The 23008-nt window shown below is 38.2% G+C and overlaps 1 protein-coding gene across 2 annotated transcripts in view; it reads left to right on the forward strand.

Annotated features, from left to right (window-relative positions):
- Positions 1-23008, forward strand: part of CCDC141 (coiled-coil domain containing 141) — a 220362-nt gene that overhangs the window by 45929 nt on the left and 151425 nt on the right. For both annotated transcript variants that reach the window (XR_014016451.1, XM_081241858.1), the window contains exons 4-5: positions 18072-18263; positions 21603-21711. Coding sequence is in view for 1 of the 2 variants with exons in the window: in XM_081241858.1 (XP_081097984.1) it covers positions 18072-18263; positions 21603-21711 (301 nt within the window). In the remaining variant the exon portion in view is untranslated. The remainder of the gene's footprint in view (positions 1-18071; positions 18264-21602; positions 21712-23008) is intronic.

A 23008-nucleotide genomic window follows, 5' to 3' on the forward strand; every position in this document is an offset into this window, starting at 1 on the left:
GCATTACGCGGGCCTCTCACCGCTGCGGTCTCTCCCGCTGCGGAGCACAGGCTCCGGATGCGCAGGCTCAGTGGCCATGGCTCACGGGCCCAGCCGCTCCACGGCATGTGGGATCCTCCCGGGCCGGGGCACGAACCCGCGTCCCCTACATCGGCAGGCAGACTCTCAACCACTGTGCCACCAGGGAAGCCCGGCACTTATTTTTGTTGTAAGTAATAAGTTCAGAATGTCTGATAAAATTAAAAGTTTGATAATTGTAACTTAGAAGTATTTCTGCTGTGTGAAAATTGAAATTCCAAATGAATAGACAGCTACATTTTTATGAGTGTGCAAAATCTTCCTCAGCCCCCACTAAAAAAAGAAAAAGAATTCTCAAAGCATGGGGCCTGACATAGGGAATACGTTTTGTACTCAAGTTTTGCCTGGGGGACAGTTCATCCCAACTTCACCATTTCTTGCACCTTCTACCCTGTAGAAACAGTCTCAGCAGCTTAGAAAGTCCAGTCTCCTCTGCTTCTGACCCTCCACCACAATCCCAACCCCCACCCCCTCCAACCTCAGCTGGAATTCAAACTATTTTCCACAAGGTAAAATTTAACTCATTCATCAAAAGAGATCAAGATATTAATGTGCTATTCCTCTGACTCATTGATTCATTCAGTAGTTAATGAAAGCAGGTATGAGATGTGGGCAATAAAAGATGAGTATGATGCTTCCTATACTCTAGAAACTTACACAAAGGTAGGCCATTTGGGGTAGTTAACTTTTCATTTTGAAAAATTTCAATCCTACAGAGATCCTTCACCTAGATTTACTAATTGTTAACATTCTTCCATTAACATTGCAGTTCTCTCTCTGTGTCTCTCTCTCTGTGTGTGTCTCTCTCTCTTTCTCTCTCTCTCTCCCTCCCTCCCTCCCTCCCTCCCTCTCGCTCTCACTCTTGCTCTCACCTTTTCTTTTTTGGGGGGAGGGAGGGGACTATTTAAAGTTAAGTTTCAGACATCAAAAGATGGACATTTAAACAAGTTAAGTCTAGTAAGTTTAGAGAGGCTTCAGCAGAAACCTGTATAAAATATAGTTACAGGAAAAAAGGAGAGTATAGGAAGGAATCAGGGCATTCTTCATAAGATTATTTTCTAGGTTATAAAAGGTGTGGGCAGACAGCTGAGCAATAGGAAGAGCACATACCAAGGCCACAGAGCTGAGCCAGTGTAGAGCATTACGGGAGCAGTAAACAACTTTGCATCACTGGGCTACGGGCAGGGGAGAAGGGTATTGAGAAAAAGATCCCGAGACAAATAGGGATGGACAGGTAGGCAGTGACCAGATCATGGAGGGCCAGGTATGCCACAGAGAGGAGGTTTCTCTTTATCTTATGGCTAATGAATAATCACTACTATATTTTAGGTAGAGAATGACATCTGCCTAAAGTTAAAAGAACTACTATAAAGGAGAAATTATCAGGCACACTGGTAAGTCCATTGATAGAAATATTTTGGGAACTGGTGGGTTTTTAAAAGCCCTAATACTGACCCATGAATAGCTGTCCTATTTTCCATCCTCAGAAGAATGGATATGTGGAAAAGTGCTTCCAAAACATGGTTGTACATCATACTCAAGGGGGAGTTTTTTTTAAGAAACATTGATCCCCATTTTTTCACTCCAAATCTATTCAGTCAGATTCCTCTGAAGCAGGGCCTGGGAACCTGCGTTTCCCCAAATCTCCCCCCAGGTGGCGCTTGTGCAGCCAGTTCACTGTCTGAGGTTTGGGAGCATTGAGCAGTTGAGGGAGGATAGGGAGGATTCAGCTGCAGAGGTGGTTGCAAAGGGCTTAGAACTGGTTAATGCCCAGGACAACCCTACCAAATGCTATGGGAATATATACATCACACCAGCCTGCATTGTTAGGACACCATGTCATATGTCTCTCTGTGACCTTGGAAAATATCTCAAAGTCAGGCTCATGGTAGGGGCTCCACAAATATCTGATGAATGAGCATTGCTCAACCCTAATGTTAGCAAAGGAGATGGCTAGCAGTATGTTATGTAACTTTGGCCAAAACACTAAAAATACCAATTTATTAAAATCAATGACATAGATAACCTAAAGCCCAGATGTTTACTCAGACTTTTCAGCAACTCTGTTAATTGTTTTAAAATCAAGACTCGGCCATTTTGATAAAATACCTGCTCTGAAGAAGATAACAGAATACAGAAGATGACATCAGTCACTTTGTGCATACTGCCACACTGAGATGTTATGGGCTAAGCTAAGAAAATGTATTCCCTGGGACTCCTTCTGAATCAGTTATCATTACTGTATGATTGTGACAGATAAGCTAAGTGATGACAGGTGAAGGTAATAAATGGTAGTTAATCCAGACATCTTTTAAGTAGTGGAGACAGGAGAAATCATTGAACACTGAACTTGACAGTGATCCCATGATGTTTATTTCAAAAGTGTTTTGAAATAAGTGTTATGAAATATTTTATCATTTTACTTGCTAAAAGAAGGGATAGTATTACTGCACAATTATTAGTTAACGTTTCATTATAGATGTCAAAACCAAGATTCTTGTTAGACCTTAAAAATTTAAGTCTTTTATTTCTGATCCTCAACTATTTAAAGTAAAACAGTTTTATTTACACATTGTGGATGTGGGGAGGGGCTGAATGGGCAGTCAGAAAGGGGGTGCTGGGGAAAATAACTGATCTTCAGGGACTGACACTTCACTCTGTTCAAAAACCATATTCCAGAGTCACATGTTTTTTAAAGTGGCTAAATAATGATGTTTATCACATACAGTTCTTTTGCTAGCCCTCAGTTCGAAGACAGAGGTGATTTTAATTTGTTTCATGTATTCATTAAGTAGGTTCAGTTTGGAGAAGACGTGAGAAATGTGAACTAAATCTCTGAATGTGTTTATTTGTGTAAGTAGGAGGGTCAGGCACGGCTGGATCAGGAACACAGTAATGTTGTCAAGGCTTTGTCTCTTCATCTCTTGGACGAGCTTTCACACATAGCTCGTAGGATGGCCAACCAGCTACTTTAGGCTCACATTCTACCAACTTAGTAACTCTGGTGAAAGGTCTTTTTAGATAGCTCCCACAGAAAGGACTCTGAAGGAATAGGCTTTTCCAGGCTTGGAACATCTTCCACCCTTGAATCAATCACATTTTCATCCTTGCATCTATCGACCAGTTCATAACTGGGGTGGGTAACTCCTGTGAGCTAGCCCTATGTTGTTGCCTTCCCTTGTCAATGGGTGAGGAAGCAGGGTTGGCCCTTCCTAAAGTCACATATCACGAGTTTCTCACATGAAAGAAGGGTACTATTGACAGAGAAGAAAAGGGCTATTCTATTGGCAAAAAGAAAAAAAAACCAACAAGCCTGCCACAGCAACTTAGTTTTCTCATTAGTGTTTGTGTGTCTAAGAAAGGAAGAAAAAGTAAAGTCTTCAATAGCAAAAACAAATTATGTCCTATCAAGAGAGAAAAAATACATTTCTTCAATAGTATGAACAATGGTTTTATTTTTGTATTTCAATAAGAACTTGGATATCATAAGCCTCTTACCAACACCAACTTTAATATTAACCCCTTTGTATGAAACGTGGTAGAAAACAAAGTGGAACATTTTGCATACAAAGTTTCTAAATTTCAGCTGCTCCTTGTACCTTGCAAGTGGTAGATACTCAATAAAGTTGAGTGAATTAATGGATTATTGTATCACGAAACCATGGAATTCGATGGGACCTTAAAAGTCATCTAGTTAATCTCTTAGATGGTTGTGGAGATCCCTTACAATATCCTGAAGAATGGGCATTGAATACTATTTGAACAATTTCATGTGAAAATCCCCATTTTTTTCCTCTCAGGGTGGTTTTTTGCTATATGTTAACATAAAGTATTTAGAAGCTGATAACATTGAACAAAGGTGCATTCACATTGTTTAATTTCTTTTCTTTTTCCCTCTCCACCCATGCCCCATGCATGTAAAACACAACAAGTTACTATTAAGTTACAAGTTATAATTAAGTGATATCTCAAGTAATATTACCTGCCATGATACTCAAATGAACAAGCTGGACTTTGTTGGAAATTTGGGGAGGATCCTGGCCAAGGAATTGATTGAAGAGAGATCGAGAAGGAGGCCACAGGGCATTATTTCAGGAAGAGACCCCTCAAGGGCAGCCTTGGAGCTGTCGGAGAGGAAGGCTGCAGTAATGGTAATACTGCGTAGTTGACATCTGGGCCAGTAGCTGAGGGGCTTCCTTGTGGCTGGTGGAAGTGTATTTTCACTGGGGTTACAGAGAAGAGGGAAATGAGGTGTTCCTCATCTGGAAGATAGGAAAGTACAAAGTATCCCAGAGAAGTATCTTATATTAAGAAACACACACTGTATTGAAGCAGGGGTAGGAATGGGAAGCAAACATCCCATTCCTCTTTAATTATTTGTTACCTCTTGTAATGAAAGTTCTTTAGAATGCTGTGTGCTGTGCTTGTTCATTGCAGTATTCGTTTTTTCTTGTTATTATTTTTTCCATAGATAAATCCAACATGTAGGCAATCTCTAAATACATCCCAGTTTTGGGTTAACTTGTTTTGTTCTGTTCTTGACTTAAATAGAATACCCTAAAATATTCTCCGAATTTTTGTGTGTTTGGTAATTTCAAAACTCTATAGAAGCCAAAAGAAATTCTGTGGCTTTTAAAACCAGATTTTATGCTCTTCTTTACTTGGATTTTAAATTACCTGACAGAGAGGGCGAGGTGTGGTTTCAAGTAAACTTCAGAAAATCAATATTCATATCTCATCTGTAGGAAAGAAATTTCAGATGGTATCTTCCTCCTGACTCTGAAATGTAATCTAATAACCAAAGTGCTTGGCAGTAGAATTAGAATCAGATTGACAGTAAACTGTAATATTTATTAATTCAAAGACTGTTATATTTATAGATAAACACAACTCACCCATCAGCAAATGGCAATTATTCTTAAAAAAAACTGGTCATTAGTATGCATTGTATGATGAGTTTTGAAACAAATTTGTCAGGACAGTTATTAGCATTGGAAGAAATAGCAAGAGATCACGATAAACTTTGATTTAGAATACATTTTATATCAACATTGGCAATGTGGTTGTGATAATGACAGAACATGTTTGCTTTCACATATGTTTCCTTTGTTTTAGTGAGGCATGCCCCAGAGATGCATAAAAAGGAATATGTTGATGTCTTCCTAGTCATTCATACAGTCCTCAGCCCATGGGAACTACAAATCCCAGACTGCATTCTTACTTAAACATGGGTTTCAGAAACTAATGGACTCAATTTAATGAGACAATTGGATTTACCATGAAGTCCAAAATGCTGACTTGAATTTTACAAAACATAGACCTTTGTCAAGTTTGCTACATTTCTACATTCAGTTTTAACTAGCAAATATTTGTACTGTCCATCTCATCTGTATGTGTCATACAATTGTTTTCATACATTAAAAAAAATAATCATTTCACCATAGGTAACTAGTGTAAAATTTACGGACAAAATGAACAATTGAGAGTTTTTCTGAAAGAACAATTCTTTCTAAAATGTATTATAACATACTTGTTCCTTGGAGGTAGATCACTGTTATTTGGATCAACTTTTAAATATCTTATGTTTTGAAATTCTCACTGGCATGTCATGTAGCAACTTCAATCAGAAATAGCTTTTTGTTTTCTATTAGGGGTTTAAAGTCATTTTGTTCATTCCTGCAAGGACCTCAATATGTTCTCCATCCAGTGTTTTTATATATTTTTTTCTTCTTTAAAAAATTTTAAATTTAATTTTATTTATTTTTTTATACAGCACGTTCTTATTAGTCATCCATTTTATACACATCAGTGTATACATGTCAATCCCAATCGCCCAATTCAGCACACCACCATCCCCACCCCCCGCCGCTTTCCCCCCTTGGTGTCCATAGGTTTGTTCTCTACATCTGTGTCTCAATTTCTGCCCTGCAAACCCATTCATCTGTACCATTTTTCTGGGTTCCACATATATGTGTTAATATACGATATTTGTTTTTCTCTTTCTGACTTACTTCACTCTGTATGACAGTCTCTAGATCCATCCATGTCTCAACAAATGACCCAATTTCGTTCCTTTTTATGGCTGAGTATTATTCCATTGTATATGTGTACCACAACTTCTTTATCCATTCGTATGTTGATGTGCATTTAGGTTGCTTCCATGACCTGGCTATTGTAAATAGTGGTGCAATGAACATTGGGGTGCATGTGTCTTTTTGAATTATGGTTTTCTCTGGGTATATGCCCAGTAGTGGGATTGCTGGATCATATGGTAACTCTATTTTTAGTTTTTAAGGAACCTCCATACTGTTCTCCATAGTGGTTGTATCAATTTACATTCCCACCAACAGTGCAGGAAGGTTCCCTTTTCTCCACACCCTCTCCAGCATTTGCTGTTTGTACATTTTCCGATGATGCCCATTCTAACTGGTGTGAGGTGATACCTCATTGTACTTTTGATTTGCATTTCTCTAATAATTAGTGATGTTGAGCAGCTTTTCATGTGCTTCTTGGCCATCTGTATGTCTTCTTTGGAGAAATGTCTATTTAGGTCTTCTGCCCATTTTCTGATTGGGTGTTTGTTTTCTTAATATTGAGTTGCAAGAGCTGTTTATATATTTTGGAAATTAATCCTTTGTCCATTGATTCATTTGCAAATACTTGCTCCCATTCTGAGGGTTGTCTTTTTGTCTTGTTTATGGTTTCCTTGCCGTGCAAAAGCTTTGAAGTTTCATTAGGTCCAATTTGTTTATTTTTGTTTTTATTTCCATTACTCTAGGAGGTGTATCAAAAAAGATCTTGCTGTGATTTATGTCAAAGAGTGTTCTTCCTATGTTTTCCTCTAAGAGTTTGATAGTGTCCAGTCTTACATTTATGTCTCTAATCCATTTTGAGTTTATTTTTGTGTATGGTATTAGGGAGTGTTCTAATTTCATTCTTTTACATGTAGCTGTCCAGTTTTCCCAGCACCACTTATTGAAGAGACTGTCTTTTCTCCACTGTATATCCTTGCCTCCTTTGTCATAGATTAGTTGACCATAGGTGCGTGGGTTTATCTCTGGACTTTCTATCTGGTTCCATTGATCTATGTTTCTGTTTCTGTGCCAGTACCATACTGTCTTGATTACTGTAGCTTTGTAGTATAGTCTGAAGTCAGGTAGTCTGATTCCTCCAGCTCCGTTTTTTCCCTCAAGACTGCTTTGGATATTCGGGGTCTTTTATGTCTCCATACAAATTTTAAGATTTTTTCTTCTAGTTCTGTAAAAAATGCCACTGGTAATTTGATAGGGATTACATTGAATCTGTAGATTGCTTTGGGTAGTATAGTCATTTTCACAATATTGATTCTTCCAATCCAAGAACATATTATATCTCTCCATCTGTTTGTATCATCTTTAATTTCTTTCATCAGTGTCTTATAGTTTTCTGCATACAGGTCTTTTGTCTCCCTAGGTAGGTTTATTCCTAGGTATTTTATCCTTTTTGTTGCAATGGTAAATGGCAATGTTTTCTTAATTTCTCTTTCAGATTTTTCATCATTAGTATATAGGAATGCAAGAGGTTTCTGTACATTAATTTTGTATCCTGCTACTTTACCAAATTCATTGATTAGCTCTAGTAGTTTTCAGGTTGCATCTTTAGGATTCTCTATGTATAGTATCATGTAATCTGCAAACAGTGACAGTTTTACTTCTTCTTTTCCAATTTGTATTCCTTTTATTTCTTTTTTTCTCTTTGATTGCCATGGCTAAGACTTCCAAAACTATGTGGAATACTAGTGGTGAGAGTGGACATCCTTGCCTTGTTCCTGATCTTAGAGGAAATGTTTTCAGTTTTTCACCATTGAGAATGATGTTTCCTATGGGTTTGTCATATGTGGCCTTTATTATGTTGAGGTAGGTTCCCTCTATGCCCACTTTCTGGAGAGTTTTTATCATAAATGGGTGTTGAATTTCGTCAAAAGCTTTTTCTGTGTCTATTGAGACGATCATATGGTTTTTATTCTTCAATTTGTTAATATGGTGTATCACATTGATTGATTTGCGTATATTGAAGAATCCTTCTATGTCTGGGATAAATCCCACTTGATCATGGTGTATGATCCTTTTAATGTGTTGTTGGATTATGTTTACTAGTATTTTGTTGAAGATTTTTGCATCTGTATTCATCAGTGATATTGGTCTGTAATTTTCTTTTTCTGTAGTATCTTTGTCTGGTTTTGGTATCAGGATGATGGTGGCCTCATAGAATGAGTTTGGGAGTGTTCCTTCCTCTGTAATTTTTTGGAAGAGTTTGAGAAGGATAGGTGTTAGCTCTTCTCTAAATGTTTGATAGAATTCACCTGTGAAGCCATCTGGTCCTGGACTTTTGTTTGTTGGAAGATTTTTCATCACAGTTTCAATTTCATTACTTGTGACTGGTCTGATCATATTTTCTATTTTTTCCTGGTTCAGTCTTGGAAGGTTATACCTTTCTAAGAATTTGTCCATTTCTTCCAGGTTTTCCATTTTATTGGTGTAAAGTTGCATGTAGTAGTCTCTTAGGATGCTTTGTATTTCTGCGGTGTCTCTTGTAATTTCTCCTTTTTCATTTCTAATTTTATGGATTTGAGTCCTCTCCCTCTTTTTCTTGATGAGTCTGACTAATGGTTTATCAATTTTGTTTATCTTCTTAAAGAACCAGCTTTTAGTTTTATTGACCTTGCTATTGTTTTCTTTCTTTCTATTTCATTTATTTCTGCTCTGATCTGTCTGATTTCTACCTTCTGCTAACTTTGGATTTTGTTTGTTCTTCTGTCTCTAGTTCCTTTAGGTGTAAGGTTAGATTGTTTATTTGAGATTTTTCTTGTTTCTTGAGGTAGGCTTGTATAGCTATAAACTTCCCTCTTAGAACTGCTTTTGCTGCATCCCATAGGTTTTGGATTGTCATGTTTCCATTGTCATTTGTCTCTAGGTATTTTTTGATTTCCTCTTTGATTTCTTCAGTGATCTCTTGGTTATTTAGTAACATATTGTTTAGCCTCCATGTGTTTGTGTTTTTTACCTTTTTTTCCCTGTAATTCATTTCTAATCTCATAGTCTTGTGGTCAGAAAAGATGCTTGATATGATTTCAATTTTCTTAAATTTACTGAGGCTTGATTTGTGACCCAAGATGTGATCTATCCTGGAGAATGTTCCGTGCGCACTTGAGAAGAAAGAGTAATCTTCTGTTTTTGGTTGGAATGTCCTATAAATATCAATTAAGTCTATCTGGTCTGTTGTGTCATTTAAAGCTTCTGTTTCCTTATTTATTTTCATTTTGGATGATCTGTCCATTGGTGTAAGTGAGGTGTTAAAGTCCCCCACTATTATTGTGTTACTGTCGATTTCCTCTTTTCTAGCTATTAGCAGTTGCCTTATGTATTGAGGTGCTCCTGTGTTGGGTGCATATATATTTATAATTGTTATATCTTCTTCTTGGATTGATCTCTTGATCATTATGTAGTGTCCTGCCTTGTGTCTTGTAATATTCTTTATTTTAAAGTCTATTTTATCTGATATGAGTATTGCTACTTCAGCTTTCTTTTGATTTCCATTTGCATGGAATACCTTTTTCCATCTCCTCACTTTCAGTCTGTATGTGTCCCTAGGTCTGAAGTGGGTCTCTTGTAGACAGCTTATATATGGGTCTTGTTTTTGTATCTATTCAGCAAACCTGTGTCTTTTGGTTGGAGCATTTAATCCATTCACGTTTAAGGTAATTATCGATATGTATGTTCCTATGACCATTTTCTTAATTGTTTTTGGTTTGTGTTTGTAGGTCCTTTTCTTCTCTTGTCTTTCCCACTTAGAGAAATTCCTTTAGCATTTGTTGTAGAGCTGGTTTGGTGGTACTGAATTCTTAGCTTTTGATTTCTCCATCGAATCTGAATGAGATCCTTGCCGGGTAGAGTAATCTTGGCTGTAGGTTCTTCCCTTTCATCACTTTAAGTATATTATGCCACTCCCTTCTGGCTTGTAGAGTTTCTGCTGAGAAATCAGCTGTTAACCTTATGGGAGTTCCCTTGTGTGTTATTTGTCATTTTTCCCATGCTGCTTTCAATAATTTTTCTTTGTCTTTGATTTTTGCCAATTTGATTACTATGTGTCTTGGCGTGTTTCTCCTTGGGTTTATGTAGGGGACTCTCTGAGCTTCCTGGAATTGGGTGGCTATTTCCTTTCCCATGTTAGGGAAGTTTTTGACTATAATCTCTTCAAATATTTTCTCTGGTCCTTTCTCTCTCTCTTCTCCTTCTGGGACCCCTATAATGTGCATGTTGTTGAATTTAATGTTGTCCAGAGGTCTCTCAGGCTGTCTTCATTTCTTTTCATTCTTTATTCTTTATTCCGTTCCGCTGCAGTGAATTCCACCATTCTGTCTTCCAGGTCACTTTTCCGTTCTTCTGCCTCAGTTATTCTGCTATTGCTTCCTTCTAGTGTCATTTTCATTTCAGTTATTGTATTGTTCATCTCTGTTTGTTTGTTCTTTAATTCTTCTAGGTCTTTTTTAAACATTTGTTGTACCTTCTCGATCTTTGCCTCCATTCCTTTTCCAAGGTTGGATCATCTTCGTTATCATTATTCTGAATTCTTTTTCTGGAACGTTGCCTATCACCACTTCATTTAGTTGATTTTCTGGGGTTTTATCTTGTTCCTTCATCTGGTACATAGCCCTCTGCCTTTTCATCTTGTCTATGTTTCTGTGAATGTGGTTTTTGTTCCACAGGCTGCAGGATTGTAGTTCTTCTTGCTTCTGCTGTCTGCCCTCTGGTGGATGAAGCTATCTAAGAGGCTTGTGCAAGTTTCCTGATGGGAGGGACTGATAGTGGGTAGAACTGACTGTTGCTCTGGTGGGCAGAGCTCAGTAAAACTTTAATCCGCCTGACTGCTGATGCGTGGGGCTGGGTTCCCTCCCTGTTGATTGTTTGGCCTGAGGCAACCCAACACTGGAGCCTTCCTGGGCTCTTTGGTGGGGCTAATGGCAGACTCTGGGAGGGCTCACACCAAGGAGTACTTCCCAGAACTTCTGCTGCCAGTGTCCCTGTCCCCACGGTGAGCCACACCCACCCCCTGCCTCTGCAGGAGACCTTCCAACACTAGCAGGTAGGTCTGGTTCAGTCTCCCCTGGCATCACTGCTCCTTCCCCTGGGTCCCAATGCACACACTACTTTGTTCGTGCCTTCCAAGAGTGGAGTCTCTCTTTCCCCCATTCCTGCCGAAGTCCTGCATTCAAATCCCACTAGGCTTCAAAGTCTGATTCTCTAGGAATTCCTCCTCCCGTTGCCAGACCCCCAGGTTGGGAAGCCTGACGTGGAGCTCAGAACCTTCACTCCAGTGGGTGGACTTCTGTGATATAAGTGTTCTCCAGTCTGTGATTCACCCACCCAGCAGTTGTGAGATTTGATTTTACTGTGATTTCACCCCACCTGCCATCTCATTGGGTCTTCTCCTTTGTCTTTGGATGTGGGGTATCTTTTTTGGTGAGTTCCAGTGTCTTCCTGTTGATGATTGTCCAGCAGCTAGTTGTGATTCTGGTGTTGTCCCAAGAGGGAGTGAGAGCCTGTCCTTGTACTCCACCATCTTGGTTCAGGCTCCTATTTTTTAATCAAAATGATGATTTATATCCAGAAATAAAATAATTGCTGAAATAGAACTGGTCATAGAATATAGAATATCATCATCAACCACCATCCTGATTTTACTAATGAAGAAGCTAATTCCCTTGAAAACGCAGCAACTTGCCTAAGCTAGTTTGTGGCCAATCCGTAAGGAAAATATGCTCTGAAACATTGTTTGCTTTTTTTATCATTAGCAATTTAGATTCCCTCATTTTTTGGAGTAGCTTTTTATTCATTCAACAAATAACTTTCGAATGTCTTCAATAAAATTACTACTCTAGGCACTAGAGATTCAACCAAGGTTGAAATGTAGTGGTGTCAGGAATATAAAATCAAAAGTCACAGCCTGACAGGGAGATAGGCTTGTAGACTGATAACTTAAATGTAACATGATGAGCAGAATCTAAACAAGTGGAACCATAAGAAGTGTGCTCCAAAGTCTACCTGAGGGACTCCGGGGGGAACTTTTCAAGAAAGGTGGCCTCCTTCAAGGAGGAACAGTTTAAAAGGAATGAAATGAGGAAGAGCAGAAGAGGCAGACAGAATATCACACAAATGGGATCGGAGACTTGAGAAGCCACATAGAGTTGGCCCCACCTTTTTTTTTTTTAACATCTTTATTGGAGTATAATTGCCTTACAATGTTGTGTTAGTTTCTGCTGTATAACAAAGTAAATCAGTTATATGTATACATATATCCCAATATCCCCTCCCTGTTGTTTCTCCCTCCCACCCTCCCTATCCCACCCCTCCAGGTGGTCACAAAGCACTGAGCTGATCTCCCTGTGCTATGCAGCTGTTTCCCACTAGCTATCTGTTTTACATTTGGTAGTGAGTATACATCAATACTACTGTCTCACTTCGTCCCAGCTTAGCCTTCCCCCTCCCCATGTCCTCAAGTCCATTCTCTATGTCTGTGTCTTTATTCCTGTCCTGCCCCTAGGTTCATCAGAACCTTTTTTGTTTTTTTTTTAGATTCTGTATATATGTGTTAGTATACAGTATTTGTTTTTCTCTTTCTGACTTACTTCACTCTGTATGACAGACTCTACGTCCATCCACCTCATTACAAATAACTCAATTTCATTTCTTTATATGGCTGAGTAATATTCCATTGTATATATGTGCCACATCTTCTTTATCCATTCATGTGTCAGTGGCCACTTAGGTTGCTTCCATGTCCCAGCTATTGTAAATAGAGCTGCAGTGAACACTGTGGTACATGACTCTTTTTGAATTATGGTTTTCTCAGGGTATGTGCCCATTACAGTGCTGTTTTGATTACTATAGCTTTGCAGTATAGTTTGAAATCAGGGAATGTGGTTCCTTCAGCTTAGTTCTTCTTTCACAAGACTGCTTTTTCTGGGACTTCCATGGTGGTGTAGTGGTTAACAATCTGCCTGCCAATGCCGGGGACACAAGTTCGAGCCATAGTCCGGGAAGATCCCACATGCTGCAGAGCAACTAAGCCCGTGTACCACAACTACTGAGCCTGTGCTCTAGAGCCCATGAACCACAACTACTGAGCCCGCATGCCACAACTACTGAAACCCATGCACCTAGAGCCCATGCTCCACAACAGAGAGAAGCCACTGCAATAAGAAGCCCATGCACTGCAATGAAGGGTAGCTCCTGCTCGTTGCAACTAGAGAAAGCCCGTGCACAGCAACGAAGACCCCATGTAGCCAAAAATAAATAAATAAATTTATTTTTTAAAAAAGACTGCTTTTTCCATTCAGGGTCTTTTGTGATTCCATACAGATTTTAGGATTATTTCTTATAGTTCTGTGAAAAATGCCATGGGTATCTTGATAAGGATTGCATTGAATCTGTAGATTGCTTTGGGTATTATGGACATTTTAACAATATTCTTCCGTTTATGAGCATGGTATATCTTTCCATTTATTTATGTCATCTTCAAGTTCTTTCATCGGTGTCTTATAATTTTCAGAGTATAGGTTTTTCACTTTTATGGTTAAATTTATTCATAGTTTATTTTATTCTTTTTGATGCAACTATAAGTAGAATTGTTTTCTTAATTTCACTTTCTGATAGTTCATTATTAGTGTATAGAAATGCAACAGATTTCTACATATCAATGCTGTATCCTGCACCTTTACTAAATTCATTTATTAGTTCTAATAGTTTTTTTGGTGGAGTCTTTAGCATTTTCCTTATATATTGTATCATGTCATCTGCAAATAGTGAGAATTTTACTACTTTTCTTCAAATTTGGGTACATTTTACTTCTTTTTCTTGTCTGACTGCTATGGCTAAGACTTCCAATTTTATATTGAATAAAAGTGATGAGGATGGGCATCATTGTTTTGTTCCTGATCTTGGAGGAAAGCTCTGTTTCCTTACCTAGTTTGGGGAAAGTTTTCAGCCATTAATTCTTCAAATAAGTTTTCTGCCCCTGTCTCTTTTCTCCTTCTGGGACCCCTATAATGCGAATGTTATTACTCTTTTTTAAATATAAATTTATTTATTTACTTTTGGCTGCATTGGGTCTTCATTGCTGTGCACAGGCTTTCTCTAGTTGTGGTGAGTGGGGGCTACTTTTCCTTGTGGTGCACGTGCTTCTCATTGCAGTGGCTTCTTTTGTTGTGGAGCACAGGCTCTAGGTGTGTGGGCTTCAGTAGTTGTGGCATGATGGCTCAGTAGTTGTGGCTTGCGGGCTCTAGAGCACAGGCTCAGTAGTTGTGGCGCATGGGCTTATTGCTCCGCGGCATGTGGGATCTTCCCAGACCAGGGATCGAACTCATGTCCCCTACGTTGGCAGGTGGATTCTTAACCACTGTGCCACCAGTCTGAATGTTAATACTCTTGATGTTGTCCCAGAGGTTTCTTAAACTATCCTAATTTTTTTAAATTCTTTTTTCTTTTTGTTGTTCTGATTGGGTGATTTCCACTATTTTGTCTTCCAGGCTGTTTGTATGTTCTTGTTTATCATCTATTTGTGGTTTATCCCCTCTAGTGTATTATTTCAGTTATTGTATTCTTCAGCTCTGATTGGTTCTTTTCTATATTTCCTAACTCTGTTGAAGTTCTTACTGTGTTCCTGCATTCCCCTCCTGAGTTTGGTGTGCAACTTTATGACTGTTGCTTTGACTCTTTATCAGGTAAATTACTTACCTCCATTTTATTAGGGTTTTTTCCCTGAGGTTTTATCTTGTTCTTTTGTTTGGAATAAATTCCTCTGTCTCCTCATTTTGTTTGGCTTTCTGTGTTTTTTTCTATGGATTAGACAAAATAGTTACTTCTCCCAGTCTTGAAGGTGTGGTCTTGAGTAGGAGCATCTTCTATGTAGACTGCATGTGCCGGGCAGCATTGGCAGGCCAGCTGGAGCTGGAGCAGGCATGGGCCAGGGGCATGCTGGGGCAACCTTGGCAGGCTGGCTAGAGCACCAGGCACTTTTCAAACTGCTGCCTCTGCACTGGGACTCAGAATGAGTGAGTCTGTGGGCAAGCCCTCTAAGACTCTATTTCTTACAGCCCTCTAGCTCTACATAAGCCCTGCTGGTTTTCAAAGCTACTTAAGGGGCCTTGTCCTCCCAGTGCTGGTACCAAAGCCTGAGGTGCCCAGTGTGGGGCTCGAACCCCTCACTCCTTAGAGAGGACCTTCAAGTTTGTGATACCCCTTCCCATTTGTGGGTCACTGCACCAGGGTGGGTGTGTTGTCCTGACTACATCACATCTCTGCCCCTCCTACCCATCTTGATGTGGTTTTTAAAAATTCTCCTTAATTTTGGAAGAGCTGTTCTTCAGGTCTTTCTCAGAAAGAGTTGTTCTATATCTAGTCGTAGCTTTGGTTTGTCTGTGGGAGGCCATGAGCTCAGGATCTTCCTACTCTGCCATCTTGATCCCACCTGTCAGATGTTTTTATATTTCGTTTGGCTTTTCAATGAATCAACATTTTTTAAAACTCCTTATATTTTTCTTTAATTTGTTAATTTCTGATTTTGTATTTAATCAATTAATCCCCTCTAATTTTTGTTTTATTTTATGAATCTTTTTCTATAATTTAGACTTGAATGTTTAATTAATATATTTTTCTTTATGAACAGAGTTGTCTAATGCTATGAATTTCATCTAAGCATAAAGTCATCTGTATATCTTAGGTTTTAAACATAGTAACCTCATTGTTATTTTTTTCTAAATAGTCTGTAATTGTAGTTTTTTTTCCTTCATTTGATCTAGGAATTATTCTTTAAATTGCTTTCTTAAAATTTCTAAGAGGGCTTCCCTGATGGCGCAGTGGTTGAGAGTCCGCCTGCCGATGCAGGGGACACGGGTTCGTGCCCCGGTCCGGGAAGATCCCACATGCCACGGAGCGGCTGGGCCCATGAGCCATGGCCGCTGAGCCTGCGCATCCGGAGCCTGTGCTCCACAACAGGAGAGGCCACAACAGTGAGAGGCCCGAGTACCGCAAAAAAAAAAAAAAAAAAAAAAAAATTCTAAGAGATTTGTTTTATCATCTGACCTTTTGTTGTTTATTTCTACTTTTATTGCATTTTGATATGACTGGGTATACCTACTTTAAATACTAAAATGTCATAAATGTAAACATCATAAGTACCTTATTTTCCCTGCAGATTGTGTAATTTATCAATATAGAGTACCATTTTTTAATCACAGTGATTTTTGTTTTGATTTCTAATTTGTCTGAGATTAACATTGCTAATCCTCCTTTACTTTTTTGTCTTTGCCTGATATATTTCATCTCCTTATTTTCAAATGTTATGACTTTTCAGTTTATTTTCAAATCTTATGTCTTTTCAGTTATGTCTTTTCAAATGTTATGTCTTTTCTAATGTTATGTCTTTTCAGTTTATTTCAAATGTTATGTCTTTTCAGTTTAGTTTTATGACTCCAGCAAATATAAATTAGTTGAATTTTTTCCCCTTAATCTGATAATGTTTGTCTTTTTTTTTTTTTTTTTTTTTTTTTTTGCGGTACGCTGGCCTCTCACTGTTGTGGCCTCTCCCGTTGCGGAGCACAGGCTCCAGACGCACAGGCTTAGCGGCCATGGCTCATGGGCCCAGCCGCTCCGCAGCATGTGGGATCTCCCCGGACCGGGGCACGAACCCGTGTCCCCTGCATCAGCAGGTGGACTCCCCACCACTGCACCACCAGGGAAGCCCATGTTCATCTTTTAATTGAAAAGTTAACATCCATTTTTTGAGTGTTAACTGATATTTAATCATATTCCTATCGTTATGTTTTGGGTTTTTTGTGTGCCCAAATAAATGTGTTCCTATGTCTTCTGTTTTCTTTGTTATATTTTGCATTATCGCATGCTTAGTTTCCTTTTCTGTTGACATTTTAGAATTTATTCATGTTATTGTTAGTCTATTATATTTTAAAATTGTGCCTTGATTTTGGTGCCAATATCAAGAACAAAACAGGATCTGTGGGATCCTTCTCCTATCCCCAAATGAGACAATTATGGAAGCACATGTTGCCCTTCATCTTCCATATTTTGTTGAAACAATTTGTAGTGTTGGTTACAGATATTCTAATTTTTACATTATGACTATTCACTTTTTTTTTTTTTTTTGCGGTACGCGGGCCTCTCACTGTTGTGGCCTCTCCCATTGCAGAGCACAGGCTCCGGACGCGCAGGCTCAGCGGCCATGGCTCACGGGCCCAGCCGCTCCGCGGCATGTGGGATCCTCCCAGACCGGGGCACGAACCCGTGTCCCCTGCATCAGCAGGCGGACTCTCAACCACTGCGCCACCAGGGAAGCCCCGACTATTCACTTTTAAGTACTTACTCATAACATTTACACTAAGCTTCACAAGTATATTAACAATAACAACTATTTAGAATAAATAATAAATTTTACTGGGTTCATTTCTCACAATAGTTTTTTCATGATTACTCCTTTCTAGATGTATTCCAATTAGTTCTCCTTTTTTGAAATGTGAAGTCAACACAGTATTCTGTACCCCTGGGTATGTAGTTGTATTTTTTGGGGCGGGCTGTGCCGTGGCATGCAGGATCTTAGTTCCCCAACCAGGGATTGAACCCATGCCCCCTGTGGTGGAAGCACGGAGTCTTAACCACTGGACCGCCAGGGAAGTCCCTGTAGTTGTATAATTTTGATAAACCTCTACAGTGTTTGAACAATGTTTAAATGTGGATGTCTTTAGCCTGGCCATACTCCACAGTTCACCACAATCTCCATTGCTCCCTCCTGCCTGCTTGATCTACCTGCCTGCACAGCAGTTTGTGTTTATAAATTCTCTTCTAGACCTTCCTAGAGTGCATATAATTTCAAAAATCCAAATGTTTAAAATATGATCCCAAGTTCTTACATTGAGTGACACTCTGCCTTTTCTTGCCTGGACTTAGGCTTTGGAAGACCGAGTATGGGAACTCCTGCAGGAAGCAGACAAGACGGCTCAAGAGAACAAGGATCAGAGCCAGGTCTACGATGCCATGGCCAAAACTCTGGGTGAAGCATGGGCAGCCCTGGTCTCCATGCTTGAGAGAAGGAGGGAGCTTCTCAGGTTGACCTCTGAATTTTTTGAAAATGCCTTGGAGGTTTGTGTTTAAAAAAACTTTCCCCTTCTCCACATCAGAGCACTCCTGAAAATGTTTTCTTTCTGCAAATAGACATTGTAGTCAGTTCAAAAAATGGTAGAATAACCAAGATATATACATTTAATTTTTCATTTTCAAAAAATAAAATTGTTAATATTTTAAATGTAGGCCTTCAAACAAAATCTAAGTACAGTTAATTAAAATTGATAAATATTAAGTAAAAATGGGATCTTTTACCCATAAGTCATTTTGATATATTTCCCTCTTTAGATAATAGTAATACAATTACTAAATCAAATAATTACCCCTGATGATAGGATTACTAGGAAATGCTGGTCTAGCATGTTCTTGTTAACTGAAAGTTGGAGGATACAATTTCTTCTACTACTTATGAAAAGGAAATTGCAGAATATTCCATAGAATGTTTGACTTGTAAGCATAGTATATGATAGAGTACTTTCCTAAGGCATATAGTTGAGTTTCCATAGTTTGAGCTCGTTAAAATATAAGAGAAGGAAAAAGTCCTGGGCCTAAGTTTTTTTGAGGAACCCAATTTCAAAATGTGAGACTCAAAGAACATTATCCAAAGAGGTGTTATATTTAGTGTAAGATACTTATTGGAAATTTCACTGCATTCATTTTGGTGTGAAAGCACTGCTTCATTATGATAAAGCACTAGCTTGAAAACTATGACATATCCAAACTGAAAATTCAGGACTTAAATCCAAAATAATGAAGGAAAGACGATTAGTAATAGAACATTAAAATTGAGGTAGACAATTTCATACATCATGAACTCGTTTAAAAGTTAAAAGGAGGAGCAAAAATCTCATTGTAACTTTCAAGGTTTATTTTTCACAATTTGAACACTGAAGTCCAACTCACAGATCATCTCGGGGAAAAGTTCCACACACAGTTTTCTTTCCTGAAAAGAAATAAACCAAGCAAAATACACCTACAGGGGTCAAATTATAGATACATCTGATTCATTTCATCTTAGTAAGTGGGGTATAAGTATTAGTGCCCTTGAAATTCAGGTCATTTGAGCATAGGAAGTTATCTTTTTTTAAACATTAAGTCCAATATTTGTTTCTCACTGGGTAAGAACATTAATACTAGCTGATTTTCTATATGATGAGAAATGACTTCCAGATATTACATGAAATAAAAGGAAGTATAAGTCAACCCGTAATTCAACCCAGCTCTCTGATTCCTCATGAAAAGATGAAGTTTCATATGTTATCCTCCATCCAATTTTGTGGACTACTTCATACTTAGCTGATGGAAAACTCCTACGTGATTTTCCCTGCCCCTTGTGTATGCCAAAGCAATTTTCATTAGTGATTCAAAAAAAAAAAGAATGACGGTGAAATTAAGAATAGTGTCTTTGAAAAGTGTCCCCTTGTTGCCACTTCTATCCTGTACTAACTGCAGAAAGAAGAAAAGTAAGGAAAAGAAAATATCCCCTAGATAAAAGTTAATAGAACTTGAAGGAAGCTTTTTCTGAGTAAAGCATTGTTTATTTATTGGTTTGTTTTTTAAAAAGTGTCAAACCAGTTGAAATATAGATATAAGTTACACAGTGACTCCAAAACTTCTTGTAGGGATCTACAGGGAGAACCAAACTACCCACCAGGGTTTTGTTTTATTCTTTTTCTTTGAAGTTTCTCTTCAAAGAATGTCTTTAAAATCAACTATTAGAAATAGAATGAATTAGAGATGTAAACAATATGTAGATAGGATCCACTTACTGAACTATGTGCACGCAGGAGTTCTTTAGAAATACAAAATGACTTCTTATTGCGTGGTTGATAGTACAAGATGGCTTCAGGCTCACAGGCTTCTCAAACACTGTGCTTCAATTTAGAAACAGTGTCCCCAAGTGACAGTGGCTTCTGTCCATCTGCTGGTTCTAACAGGATGGTAGAAGCCTTCTCTGCATTTCAAAAGGGGACATGCTCATCAGTTGCTCTCTCATCTTTTCATGCCATTTATAACTGAATTTTATTGTAATAATCAAAATATAGTAAATCTTGTTAATCAAAGAGTCACATAAAAATATTAAATATCACTAAATCCAAAGATGAGAGTTTGGATAAAACTTGAAAAAAGGTGACAAGCACTGTGATAGGCTTCTGTGTCTTTCTCACTGATACTTCACCTTTATGAGTTTATTCTACACCTGATCCAAAGGTGAATGTGTTGATTTAAATGCCCTTATAAATGATAATAATTTCCTCTGAACCATAGTGCTGAAACAAACCAGTTATTTGTCTACTACTATGGATATACTGTACTAGCATAACCAAGTATATTTTACCCTTTTCTAAAATTTGTGTCTAAGGTTATTCCCCTGAGAATTTTGACATCACTTCAAGCATCTCCCTTTCATACTTCCACTATGGAGAAACACAAAAAGAGAGACTGGTCATGTTCCTTACCACTTAGGGTATCAAATTGCTTTTCCTTTTTTTCTTGAAACAGAGGAGAAATTTTCTATTTTTCATTCTTGCTACATCTAATTTCATTTTTATTTCTATAAAAGTACATAAAATCATTGATAAAAATGCAAACAAAATTATAAGTTATAGATTTAAAAGCTAAAAGTTTACCACCCCTCACCTATCCCTAATCCTATTCATTCTCATAAAGGTAACCCTTTGCTATGTATCTTTTTGGACCACTTTCTGTACAAATATATGTATATTTGCTTTGTATAAGAAATAGGATTACACGTTACTTCTCAGCACTTGGGCTAAAATCAAGTGTAGAGATGGGATTAGACTGTGTATTATTCTGAAACTTACATTTTTTAGTTCTAGGTCTAATTATAGAGAAAAAAATGAACTATATTTCAACCTCAAGTGTATTCTTAAGTTAAATTTACCAATAATTATGTAGGTTACTGGTTAACCAAACTTTTGTTGGTTTCTTTTAACAAACTTTCTGGTTTTCTTTGAGAAACTGCTTTAGAATGTTGCCAGTGGCTGTATTTGTATTATGGGACACAATAATTTTAGTTTAAAATTTCAATACACATTAGAATAGTAAACAAATTGGTTTACTTCAGCATAAATAACATATTTCCAGGTATGAAAAGAATGCAAAGGAAAGAGAAGAAAGTTCTTATCCCAGTACTTTGTAAACTGACTACATGCAAACACAAAGCCTCATACAAACACGTGAGCCAGCATATGCTCACACAAACACACAGCTCATCACACAAACACATACACAATCAGCTAGGCCATTAATTCATGAAAAATGTTTACAAATAACTAAAAGTGACACAGTGTTTTTTAGTTTTTCATATGTCTTTCTCCTGCATTTCTGTTGTAGTTCGCCATTAAAATAGACCAAACGGAAGATTTCCTCCAGAACACTCAGGAGTTTGAGAGTGCTGAGTCTTTGAAATCACTCCTTCAGCTTCATGAACATCATACCAAAGGCAAGAACTATTTCTTCCTCACATAAGCTTTTAAAGGTTTTAAAGCTGTTAATATGGGAATGATCATGCATGATAGTATATTTTTAATTTATCTGATTATGTATACCTCAACTTGTTCCAAGTAAGGTAAATTAAAGCCTTATTTCTGGTCATATTCTGCAAGAAAGAACTGGTTGTAAATGATTCTAAGGGGCGGTAGAGGAAGAGCCTCTGGGAGGTTCAGTTATGCAGTCTGCTAGATCTTAGTTCCTGAGGAGGAGCCATTTCCACCTCGCTCATCCTTACATATCCTCAGTGTCTAGCGAGGTCTCGGCACTTGGTGGATCCTCATGAAATATTTCTTTTTTTTAATAAAGTTTTAATTAATTAACTAATTAATCTTATTTGTTTATTTTTTTGGCTGCGTTGGGTCTTCATTGCTGCACGCGGGCTTTCTCTAATTGCAGCGAGCAGGGGCTACTCTTCGTTGCGTTGCGCGGGCTTCTCATTGCGGTGGCTTCTCTTGTTGCAGAGCACAGGCTCTAGGCGTGTGGGCTTCAGTAGTTGTGGCATATGGGCTCAGTAGTTGTGGCTCGTGGGCTCTAGAGCGCAGGCTCAGTAGTTGTGGTGCACGGGCTTAGTTGCTCCGCAGAGCATGTGGGATCTTCCCAGACCAGGGTTCAAACCCATGTCCCTTGCATTGGCAGGCAGATTTTTAACCACTGCGCCGCTACGGAATCCCCTCATGAAATATTTCTTGATTGAATAAATGGTTGAATTCAGTGACTGTTCCTTCTAAGGGTCAGGAAATGAAGGTCACCCTTTCAATAACAGCTCTGAATAAGGAAATTTTCTTTCACTATTGGAGTTAAAACAGAAAAGGAGTAGTGAACTTTTTCCAGATAAAAATCTAATAAAACACTATATAAAATTATTTTCAACTCCCCCCAAAACAACTGTAAAGATAGTCTAGTTGTTAACCAACAATTTGTATGCTAGGCCTTTTCCACCAGAATTTGGGCTGGACCAGGACTGTAGTAAGAAAGGCATTTGTGGAAGAACACCTGTTTACTGTAATCTTTTTCTGTGAAAGCAAATTAGATAAATAGATAGGAACAATCACTTCTTTTCTTCCTAATGGGTTCTTCCAATTATTACTGCCAAATAGAGCTGAGTACAAGTGGATGGCTTTCTGAATTCATTTGTCTTAGTTCTAACTCACCTTCTAGCTTCACAAACCTGATCATGCTAGACAGGGACAAAAGGTGTTTTTAAAGCCACAGATAGATTGTGTTTATATCGCCTTCCAAAGGACCCT

Source organism: Mesoplodon bidens (assembly GCF_964165515.1).
Source record: "Mesoplodon bidens genome assembly, chromosome: 8".
Taxonomy (NCBI): Eukaryota; Metazoa; Chordata; class Mammalia; order Artiodactyla; family Ziphiidae; genus Mesoplodon; species Mesoplodon bidens.